Consider the following 12,014-nt stretch of genomic DNA (forward strand, 5'->3'; position numbering starts at 1 on the left):
GCAATAACTAACAAGAATTCAAGACATTACAATTAGTGAAAAGAGTAAACTTACTCTCTTTGCCCCTCACACCCCCAGGTATGTGTAATCCTCGAAATTATAGCGACACGCCTCCCACTTCAAAGAGCACAGTGGAGGAGCTTCATGAGCCAATCCCTTCTCTCTTCCGGGCACTCACCGAAGGAGACACTCAGCTGAACTGGAACATCGTTTCCTTCCCTGTTGCTGAAGAACTTTCACATCATGAGAATCTGGTTTCATTTTTAGAGACTGTAAACCAGCCACACCACCAAAATGTGTCTGTTCCCAGCAATAATGTTCACGCACCTTATTCCAGTGACAAAGGTAATTATTGCCACCAGTTGACTTTTCCTATCCTGCCCCCTCACTTTCTGTGTGGTCTGTGAAGCCTATATTAAGGTTATCTTTTTAAAGTAGCTTTTTGGTTTTGAGTTTGTATACTCTTAAGTAAACTCTGGATTTTAATAACCACAAATCCCTGAGTAGATAAGGAGGCATGTCAAGCATATTGTCACAAGTCCTTCATACAGGCAGTGATAGAGGCTATAGTAGGTGATAGGATACATGGTCCTAATTTTGATATTTGTGTTAGATTTTAATTGTTCTTTTCATAAGATAGTAACAGAGATGCTTACTACAGTATTGCTCACCATCAGATAACATTCAAACTGTCCTTAGAAATCAGATTTTCATGATAGCCTTGGTACCACAAATGATGCCAGGTTATCTATCAGCTAAATTTCCTTGTAAGCAAGATGATATTACAGACATCTAATTTCCAGGTATAAATTAACCGCATCCAGTTCTCCGTGAGTAATATTGGTCAGAAGGGAAACTAAAGGAAAGAATGACATATACAACTTTGAGAAACATATTAAAGAACATTTGTTAGGATAGGTCATACATTTATTTTGGAATGAAAAAGGCACATAACTTTTAAAGTCTATGATATTTTCAAATAAAAAGTTTTACAGTTTTATTGTGGAAGAATAAGGCAATTATGAGAAATGCAGTCATTTCTCAAACTGAGGTGAATTATGCATAAACAGTATAATTTGTGCTCTTTGTGTGTGTGTGTGTGTGTGCGCGCCTTCCATTTCAATCCTACCTGTCTAAAATAGTATGAACTTTGGCCATTGATAGTAAAGGCAAAACAGCAGTTGTTAATCATACACAAAGTAAGAATTCTTATTTCCTTTTAAGTTGAAGTACTCCATAAGACAAATTCTTATGGAAGATATCATAAATGAATGGAATGTGTCTTGCTACCATTTTCCCCATGATAATAATGTAAATAATCAACATAATAGATATTAAATAATAATTCATAAAATTTTCTCAAAGGTTATTTAAATTCATGAAATAATAATCAGGAAGGTTATTATCCTTCAAGACAGAGCTAAAGTTTCTCCTCTGTGACACCTTCCCTAGATGCCCGTCCCCCCAGGTAGAGTGAGCCACTACCTACTCCTCCCACATTTACAGTTTGATTTGTCATCTGTTAACTCATAGGTCTAACATTTTCTACTTAGTTTCTTGAATTCTCTGATTACTCTTTGACTCCCTAATAGCTATTTCCTAGTAGATATTCAATAAATACTAGTAGAATAAATAACGAAGTGAGTTTGGTAGGCACCAATCACTTGGAGATTTAAATGCTCCCCCACCCGACCGGCTCACTGGTGACCCCTGTAGTTTGCCTGGCATAGTGCTCTGCCAGTCTCCTCAGTTTCCCTCTTTAACCAGATCCCATCTTCTGGAGCCAGTGGTGGTTCTACTATCTTCTGATGCGAACTATCCACTGCAGTCGGACTTGCCTCCACTCCATCCCTGTGCACACTACACTCATCTCCTTGTGACTTTCCTTATTTTGTTACATGGTAGCTTTGCTTTTAATTCTTCCTAATACAAGTCCAGTTTTTGGCCATTAAGCCTTCCCTTATTATTCAGACCCCTGGTGATTTATCAGTTCTATAAATGGCTCTTTAAAATAACTTAGCCTTTAGTCATATACTTTCTATTAATGGTTTGTTTTGTCCTTTATTTATTTATTTATTTCAGATAAATAAATCCTCCTACCTAGGTAGTCATATGGGGTTAACCACCAGTAGAACTTAAATTGAAACAATCAAAAGTGGTTGCTTGGAAAGCAGGACTAGAAATTGTTAATAGTAAGAAAAGTATTTTCTCCTTTTTTTGAATCTGCAGTTCAACTTTTTATTTTAATAAAATCAGAATATGCACAACACATACAGTGCTAGCATCTAAAATAATACAGTAAGCAATTACTAAAGCTACAGTGACATGAGGTTCAGTCCTTACATTCAGCAAGTTTAAATCCATTTTTACATTTTTGAAACCTTATAACTGAAAATATTGCTTACTGATAGAACTTACTCAAATGCTATTGCTGGTTGTACAAGTCCCTGATTATGCCAGTACAACAAAGACAACCACATGTTTGAGGACTGCAATGTTCCAGACATTTCCTGGGGGAAAATACACACAACTAAACAAAACTTGCACAACAAACATCTGAGAATCTGGACACTACATATCAGTGTTTTGAAGTATTTCATTAATATCTTAAGACAAGTGTATCAAACCTTGGAATGATTTAATTTCAAGTCAGTTTAGTTTTTACTAACATCAGAAAGTTACGACTACACTGCCAATGCCCAGTCTGCTTAATATGACTTAAGAGTTTAATAGCTAATGCTGAATTGTACCAAGCATTGCTAGTCATTCATCATCATTTGAATTACTTGTTTGTTTTATTTTATTATAAATTCTCTGTATAACTTTAGAATAGTATTCTTCAAACCTCTTTTAGTTGTAAAATTCTCTCATAGGAAATTTTATCAGAAATGTCCAGTTTAAAAGGCACATGTTGTTAAGCACAGTAATCTAACTTTCAGATCAAAATCTGAAACCTAACAAAGTGACTAAGTAAGCCCTTTGCGTTCTTCAGCTGGGGTGGGAGACTCTGGCTTCCTTCTCCATGTAGTTAACAAATGAGATCTTTTTTCCTATACTTCATCTGTTGTTCTGTGCAGACTAGCAGTAAGAGAACTAAGATAAAATAACTGTTAATAACATCCAGCTAAGTACTAAAGCATTTTATTATTTCTTGCTCTGAAATCTTAATTTTTTATTTTTCAGAACACATGTGTACAGTGGTTTATTTTGATGACTGCATGTCCATACATCAATGTAAAATATCCTGTGAGTCCATGGGGGCATCCAAATATCGCTGGTTCCATAACGCCTGCTGCGAGTGTATTGGTCCAGAATGTATTGACTATGGTAGTAAAACTGTCAAATGTATGAACTGCATGTTTTAAAGAAAACAAAGAAATGGAAACCAAAGCAATTGAATCAAAAAGAAAGGTACGAAAAGCTATTCACTGATGTCTGCTGGTTGCATCAGAATGCCAGCAGATTAAGAAGATGTGAAGAATTTGGACTGAGTTGCTTTTAATGTATGTCAAATTCAGCAATGTTTTAAATTGTGATAACTGCTCATATTGATTTTACTGTCCACCAGCAATAAGCCCTTTCTCTTGTTTGTTTCCCATTAGAATACTGGGGATTCTAATGGGAAACAAACGTAAAAATACATGTCAGCTTTGGTCACATGAGAAGCAATTGCACAGAGAATACTTGAAAGAGCTGAGGTTTCTAACAGAAAGCCTGATGTCATTTTCTTCTAACATGCCAAAAACCTTTTGTGTTGGAAGTGTTAGAGCATGTTAGCATAAGTTATGATTTCTTCATGTACTGCTAGGACACTGAGTTTTTATAGTTGTATGCCATTCTTTACTGTGCCTTGTTTATCTGTTCTATAAATAGTGTAGATACTCAATGCATTACCCTGAGAATTCATTAAAATCGCCATAAAAAGCTTAATTTCAAACCTTTTTATGTTGGTTTTAGAAAGTAAATACTTCCTATGTTTTACAATTTAAAATTCTTACATAGTGGAATCCATTCTATAATACACATACTTTAGGGAAGGTTTCTCCTTCTCTTCCATCCCCCTGCCAAAGTGCTGATGTAGGTAGTAATGAAGAATATTTATCAAGAATTTCAGGGCACACCCAGGAAACCACAGTAAATATACTGCTAGAATAAATAGTTAGGAAGTTCAAGCATCTCTCTCACTTAAGGTACCAGCTTGAAGAGCACTAGGAATGGGAAATGACTGCCAGGTCAGACTCCGAGAAGAGCAGCAAAGAAACAATTTGTCCCTTATACAGAAGGCAAAGATGAAAGATGAAGCTGTGCTCAGGCAAAGCCTGAGCCCACTCGGCCTCAGCACACACAGCCACGTTCTGCTATGGATGAGTGATAGGAGGGGCTAGAGAAGAGAACTCACGGGTATGAATTGGGAAGGTCGAAAATACTGGGGATTCTAACAGGAAACAAACGTAAAACTATTTACATTAATTATTTTGTTACTTTGTAATCTTTTTTTAGGTTTATATCTAGATCAAATGTTTTTATTAAATATCATACAGTAGGAGGTTAAGATTTTGAAACAAAAAAATCTTTGTTCAAGATAATATTAACTTCAAATACACTACAGAACATTTGTCAGCTTTTTATATAATGCTTCAATAAAGATAAGCTTAGCTGTGCCCTTGCAATCTTCAAGCATCTAGAACATATTTATATTACAGAGACTCTTAACTTTACAAAATTATTAATTTCTCAAATAGGACACATTTGAATTACACATAATTTTTTAGGAATACCTTTGTATGTCTAAATATTTTACTACATAAAAATAGATGATGCTGTTAGACACTTTGTATTTGTATTCATTATCTGAACAGTAGTTAGTTACAAGATCATATGTAATGCTATGAACTATCCTCATAAAGTTGGAAGCCTTAATACCTTTTCTGCTCTTTCAGATAACTCTAATGAATACTCAAGGTACTTTAGCTTTTTTATAAAGTTGAAATTTAGATAATGAATTTAATAGGAAGACATTGGGGATATCCTTTTCTTACTTGTACCTAGAATGCCTCTGTTTAAAGTGCCTTGAAAACATTTTAGCTCCCTTTCTTCATTAATACCAAAAAAGGTGAAGGTTTTCTTGGACTTAAGGAAATTTTAAAGGAATCTGTAGCCTGTTGATTCATTCAACTTTGCAGTTTTTCAAAGTAATTTTATATTTATCTGTGAATAGAGGAATACTTCTGAGTTTATTAACAACATGCTTAAAGTTTTCTTAAATACAGTAACAAACTTTTTAAAACTGCATTTATCATCTTTTTTAGGTCTTCATCATTAAAATTTTAAATGTACTTTACCTTTTTCCCCTTACATTGGGAAGATAATTTCTTGACCCATATTATGTTTTAACTGATTTTTCATATTCTCTTTCTCCCAATAGAAATTATCCCTAAATGTAATGCTTAATTTTTCTGGATTATGAAGGTGTTGAAACACAGAGTTCACCTGAAACATTCTATTTCAGGTTTTGAATAACAATATTTTTTTCAAATTAAAAGTATAACATTTGGGAAGCAAGTAGCACCACTAAAATGTAGACCTTCTATTACCATTCTAAGCACAATTCACTACCATACAGAAGCCCTGGTAAAAAATATTTTTCTTTTAAATGAAAAATTAGGTTCTTACCTTTTTTATGACTAGATTAAAAAACACTAAATTTTAAATCAGTAGGCATTATAAAAGCCATATATAAAAGGTTCTTTCCTATAGTAAAACATGTCCTTGCTAGCAGGTTTTTCTGCCCCATCTTCTAATAACATCTAATTATTACTGAAATTATAGTGGCACCAAATCAAATGGTAATTCAAATAAAGTAAGTCTTTGTTTACATAGAATGTTGTAAAGGAGAGGCCTTCATTTAGAATACGATTTCCGAGGTTTCAGAAAACAAAAATTTATGAGATGTTAGACTATTTGAACAATTATTTATAAATCACAGTAGCATTAAAATGGAGAATAGAAATGAAACTTCTGAAAAATGAGGTAAACATATAAATAAGCCACATATTTAAAGTTTGTTTTTATTAAAGCTTCTTTGAATATTTTTAAATCTATTCTGCATTCCCATGAGCCTCTGTTTGTTGTATTTTACGTGATCTACAACATACAAAATTACGTACTTTTTCCTTTGGTTGTCCCTATGAACAAAAAAGTATTTTAATAAAAAATTGAAATGAGTGTGTATATTTTGTAAACTTCAGCATAGAACATCAAAATAAGTTTGAGGTTTCTGTCTAGTGAAGTTATTGTTTAAGGTATCAGCCGAAGCATGTCCCCTTCTCTGGATGTCCCTACAGACTCTGTTGGAACAAAGGATCTGTAGCAGTTTGCTCTCTGCTTTTCAAAAATATGCTTTATTCCAACATGGCACATCCTTTGAAATGAAATAATTAACTGTTCTCCTTGCTCCGAAGGTCTTGTGATGCCAACTAGCCTCACAATTATTTGATGGTTGGAAGTAGTTACAGAAAGATCACAGGAAAATAGCTCCCAGCTCTCCTGTAGTAGTCCTCTCGGGGTGATATTAGAGTTGGCCATTTCACAGAATCCACATTTTGACAGCCTAATGGGTAGGGAATCTAGGGACCAGAAAATTCAAGGCGACAAGATTACCAGCCTGAGTGACTTAACGGTATGACAGATCTGACGAATTTGGGGGTGTAGGATTAGTTTCAAGAAAGATAGTACGTTTGGTCAGGAAAGCTGTCTTTTCACTGAAGTGTCCCCATGGCAGTTTGTCTGTGGAGCCGAGAGGCAGAGGGTCAGCCTGGAGATGCAGAGTTGAGAGGGAGTATCTCCAAGCTTGAAAAGTCAGCAGGACCCAACAGGGCCAGACAGGTGCACTGGCCTGGCCACACCTGGCATGTTTTGAGTTTCTAAGCTGCCAGACACGCCCTTAGCTGTGGGTGTTAGGAGTGATGACTCAGACGATTAGATTTTTCCTAACCAATAAAAAAATAATCTCATTTATTTTACTTTGAACTCTGTGCTGGAAGGATGGAGTCAGCAATAATTCTAAGGTCTTTTGAAATGAGAACTCTCAGTGCGGAAGCAAAGAGAAAAGATTCCTGCCCTCCCACACTGGCACTGTGACTCAGAGTGCAGCCTGGGAAAGTGCAGAGCCCCCGCCCGTCACTGGGACAGAAATCCCCTCACTTGACTGAAGGTAGCCACTGAAGTGAGACACAGTCACCACTGAAATGTCCTTAGGGCAGACATTGTGTTTCCGACCCTCCTTACCACTGTCCACGCTGCAGCAGTGATGGGTCTGAAATATGGGAGCAGCAGTTAGTGCCCAGCCCAGTTTCAGTTTGAGCAAATAGCAAGGCCTTTTTGCTCCTTTACCTCAGAGGGTTTGAGTTACTCAATAGGAAGTAGAGCAGCACAGACAACCTGCCTTTTGGTGTATTTTTAAATATATTTTTATTGATTTCAGAGAGAGAGAAAGAAACATCAATGATGAGAGAGAATCAATTGGCTACCTCCCACATGCCCCCCACTGGAGATCAAGCCCGCAACCCAGGCATGTACCGTGACCTGGTTCATAGGTGGAGGCTCAACCACTGAGCCATGCCTTTTGTTTTCCGGAAGCCTTGCCTGCTCTAAGGGATTTGGCTGGGGCAGGGAGAGTGCGAGTGACTTTGGGGCCCTGAGAGAGAAAACTGGAAGTAGCGTGGATCTCCCAGACCCTGCAGCCTGCTCCAGCCTCAACCTGCCCTAGAAGAGGCTAAAGTTCTAAGACTTGCCCAGCAGCTCACGAGGAGGCCTGGGTCCTGAGCCTACAGTTGCCTTTTTCTAGAGGTTTCAACCTGTGAATATTAGCAGCTCAGCTCAGCCCTCATTGTCGAGGGCCCCTCAAACTCTAGGATTATGTGAGACCCCAGCGAGATAGGTGACAGATCCTCTCTCATGACAGACGTTGGGTGAGATCGTGCTCAGAGTCAGTTCTTAAAGAAAATGATGAGGTGTGAAATGTTGCACCCTTGAGTTTGCAGAATGGCAGCTCTATCCCCTGCCACATCATCTCACACCACCTTCTCTCTTGTTCTCTCCATCCCCTTGCGTCTGGCTGTGCCCTTCTGCAGCACACCAAGTTCATTCCACCCTTGGGTTTTGCATGAGTTGTTACCTCTGCTCTGTATGCTTTTTATGCAGATTTTGGTTTCTTGTTCTAATTCAGGTCTCAGCTCAAATATTTCCACCACCATTTCTAAAGTAGCTGCCCCCCCAAAAAAAAAATTAATAAATAATAAAGTAGCAACCCCTTCCTTCATCACTCCAATCCTTTTACCCTGTTTTATTTTTTTAACAGCAAGTAACTCTCCAAAAGTATTTCTCAGCCCAGTTGGTGTGGGTGAGTGGTTAAGCATCAAGCTATACAGCAGGAAGGGGGTCATGGTTCAATTCCAGGTCAGGGCACATGCCCATATTGCAGGCTGTCCCAGGAGAGGGTTATGCAGGAGACAGCTGATTAATGATTCTCTCTCATCATTGATGTTTCTGTCTTTCCCTCTCTCTTCCTTTCTGAAACCTTAGACACAGTTCCCCAGCACCCTAAAACGGCAGGCACAAACTGTTTTATGGATGAATGAGTGATAGCACATCCTAGCACACTTCTGCAACTCCTCAGCAGGCCTCTTGGGTCCACCCTGCCAGGCCTACCTGAGACCTCTTCATTTCACAGTCCAATTGCAGTCCCACTGAGCTGCATCAGTCCTGTAAATGCTGTTTCACCAGCCTGGGACACTTTTCCCTCTGCACCCTCGCCTTACCACTTTCACTGACTCACTCATAAAGGTCTCAAATCATTATTCTAGTCCTCTAAATCATTCCAAGGTTGAAAAACAGGTTCCTATTGAGCAAGACAGTTAACTCATTTCTTATGACTGATTGAAAATGGATAGAGGACAAGACTTGAGCCAAGATTTAGCCAGACATGCCCCCAAAACAAGGCCTAAAGGAGGGCCTGCCCCTGGAGGAGTAGGACAAAATATATGTCCTTTATGGACAACTGACTAACAAGAGGAAGAGCATGCCCATTTTTCTTACCAAATTTATCAAGTTATTCGTCTGCCCCCCACCCCAGGGGTGGGAAGTGGGGGCTGTGGCAATAAATATAGAGGGCAGAGAAAAGTCCAGTGGGACACTACATTATTTCCTACCCAGGAAGGAAACATCAGGGTTAGAGGGAAAGTATTCTGAAACAAGTAGCCCCATAATCCAGGTCCTTTAGGTCCAAATGATACACATTACCTACTTTTCCCAACTTCTCAGAGACGTCTGCACATCCCACTGAGGTTAAAAACAAAATTGGACTTTGCATATCTTTGACTATTAAGATATGTTTTTGTCTTTTTCTCTAAGTACCCTTTGTTGAAATCCTCAGGTATGGAAATGTCTTTAGGCAAAACTCAAGAGCTCTGAACCTGATGAGATCTTGTATCTGTTCATGTTCCAAAGATCACACAACTGTTTTAAAATAATATCCTACTGAATTTGGGTTATCTCAGGATGATTTTGACTAACTAGTGGCACAACTTTGAGGTTTTTCTGTAGCTACAGATTTTTGCCAGAGTAGCATTCTGATGTGTTTCATTTCAGTGGTTAAACTTTTATGTCTCGTTCCTTCCTGGTGGCCTCTTCTGTATACGTTTTATACTTTTGAGTGTAAGTTTGTGTTCATCAGGACTCCTTGCCAGTCCAAGGTAGCCTGGATTGTGGATATATACTTTCTGGGAAGAGTTTTTGTATCTGAAACTCCTCCAGGGGTTACTAACCCAGAAAACCTTGATGTGAATTTCTTGGTTTACAGGACTTAAGTATACATCAGTAGTAGACATCTGAACTCCAGAGCAGCACGGAGGTGCATGATCATGAACTCAGGGAGACAGTTGCCTCATCCTTTGTTCTCCCATTGCCAGAGAGAGAATTATTTCCCGTCCATATTTTTGGGGGACTCTTGAAAGGGTTCCAGCTTCCTGGGGGTGGAGGGTGGGGGTGGGCTTCTAAGCTATACTTCCTACATTGTATGGGCCTGTCCTTCATCCTCTGTCTTTTTCTTGCCAAATTAAGGTTCGAGTCTCTTGGTTACTGAGATCAGCTAACACCCCCAGGGCAGGAGTAACCACTGCACCAGTCTGGCTTTTAGCTTCAGAGTCAGTTTTTTTGTTTCTGATCTGGAGAGCTGCCTTAAACAAAGGTCTGAACACGTACTTTCCAATATAAAAATTTACATATTAGCAAAGTTGAGGATTCAGAGAAGGATAGTGTCAAAATTCAAATTTCTAGTAGACATTAACTAGGGTAACTTCCTTCTCCCTGTGACCGCAAGGTGGCCTCTTCTGTGTTGTAATTACGCAGCATTCCAGTCACAGCTGATTGACCCTGTGGTCAAGACACCTGACCTAAGTGAGGAAAGCCCACCTCTAGCTCAAGAATTTGAAAGTTGAAGACAGTGACCCAGAAACCCAGTCACATTGATGACATACTCTGGAGAGAAGTTCTACCAATGGAATTCTCTGGAGTTAACATGCTGCCCTTCCCAATTTAATACCTTTGATTCCAAGAGCTACCGCAACAGCCTTCCAGTTAAATGCTTTATCTTGCTTAAGAATCTATTTCTGTTGCTTGCAACAATACTAATTTATTTTTTCTGCAAAAAGCTTTATTGTTTCATTTGGTCCAATGCATGGGAGAGGGCTTCAGGGTGGTTAAAAGAATGGCTAGTAGTTTCGGGAAGAGGCTCAGGTAAAAGCCAGACACAGGATGCAGAGGGGCCTCTCAAAGGCCTCTGGGCTCCAAAGGCTCCTAGTCGTGCTGGAGGGTGAGCCTTTCCAAGAGATACTCGCCCAGCCCAGCCTGGGGCCTGCAGCCTGCAGATGTGAGTCAGGTGTGGCCCATTTTCTTGATGAGTTTCACCTCCTCACCCGGAAGTGGTTCTGCAGGAAGTCACAGGATGAGGGGCTGCGCGGGTAGAACCCAGGGCCTGCAGCTCCAAAGGGCCTGGTTCAGGTGCCTCTCCAAGGCCAGGCGGCTGCCATGGCGTCCTGAGTTTTGCCCACTCACCTTGGGGAGGCTTCAGCATGTCCTGGAAGAGAATGCGGCCACCGCGCTGGTTTTGCAGCTTTAAGAGACGCTCAGCGCCCTGGCTTCTCTGCTAACTCGCAGAAGTGGCCCCCGCCCTCGAGAGCCACATCATCGCAGTCAAAATAGAAGCCCAGAGAGAGGTAGGTGTAGGAGGCCTGCAGATGCAGGCTGGGCAGGCGATTGACCGCAGCCTCCACCTTGGTGGAATAATTCTGACGAATGTGGGAGCTCATGGTTGTTCGGCAATAGGGTGTTAAGGTAGAAAAACAAAAAACAACAACGGTGTGTTGGCTGGTCTCAGAAGTGGTTCTGAAGGTGGTGACTGGATAAGACGCTGGAGAGTGGTTGGAGGCTGGAAGAAGGGGTGTCCCTGGGTCTGTTCCGTCCAAACACTATTAAAGCAAGAGACAGATCCGGGACATCAAGAACACTACAACAATACTATATTTTTTACAAAGTATATTTAAAATCAGGGTAGGGACATTCAACATGTGATAAGTGTTAGAGTAATTAAAACAGAGTGGCACTGACATAATAACATATCTATGGTACAAAGTCCAAAAAAGTCCCAAATGCATAAAATGTGAAGTATAGGATAAAGGTGGTGGGAACAACTGTCCAAGTCAGTTTGGGCTGCTCTAACAAATACCATAGACTGGATGGCAGAAACAGCAGCATTTATTCTCTCACAGGCCTGCAGGCTGGGAAGTCTGAGGTCAGCATGCCAGTTTGGCCAGGTCCTTGTTGAGGGCCCACTTCCTGATTATGTGCTCACAGGGTCTTTCCTTGGTGTGTGCACACAGAGTAAGAGATTCTCTGTTTCTTTCTTTTATAAGCTCCTCCTGGGAGCTCTAATCTCATCATATAAACCCATTTACCTC

At 39.7% G+C, this 12,014-nt stretch overlaps 1 protein-coding gene across 1 annotated transcript in view; it reads left to right on the forward strand.

Moving 5' to 3' along the window:
- Window positions 1-6,225, forward strand: part of TWSG1 (twisted gastrulation BMP signaling modulator 1) — a 31,076-nt gene extending 24,851 nt beyond the window's left edge. Inside the window, 2 exon segments of the mRNA XM_014456310.2 lie at window positions 79-345; window positions 3,184-6,225. Coding sequence (XP_014311796.1) covers window positions 79-345; window positions 3,184-3,365 — 449 coding nt within the window. The 3' untranslated portion in view covers window positions 3,366-6,225.
- Window positions 6,226-12,014: the final 5,789 nt, after the last annotated feature.

Source organism: Myotis lucifugus, unplaced genomic scaffold, assembly GCF_000147115.1.
Source record: "Myotis lucifugus unplaced genomic scaffold, Myoluc2.0 scaffold_58, whole genome shotgun sequence".
Taxonomy (NCBI): domain Eukaryota; kingdom Metazoa; phylum Chordata; class Mammalia; order Chiroptera; family Vespertilionidae; genus Myotis; species Myotis lucifugus.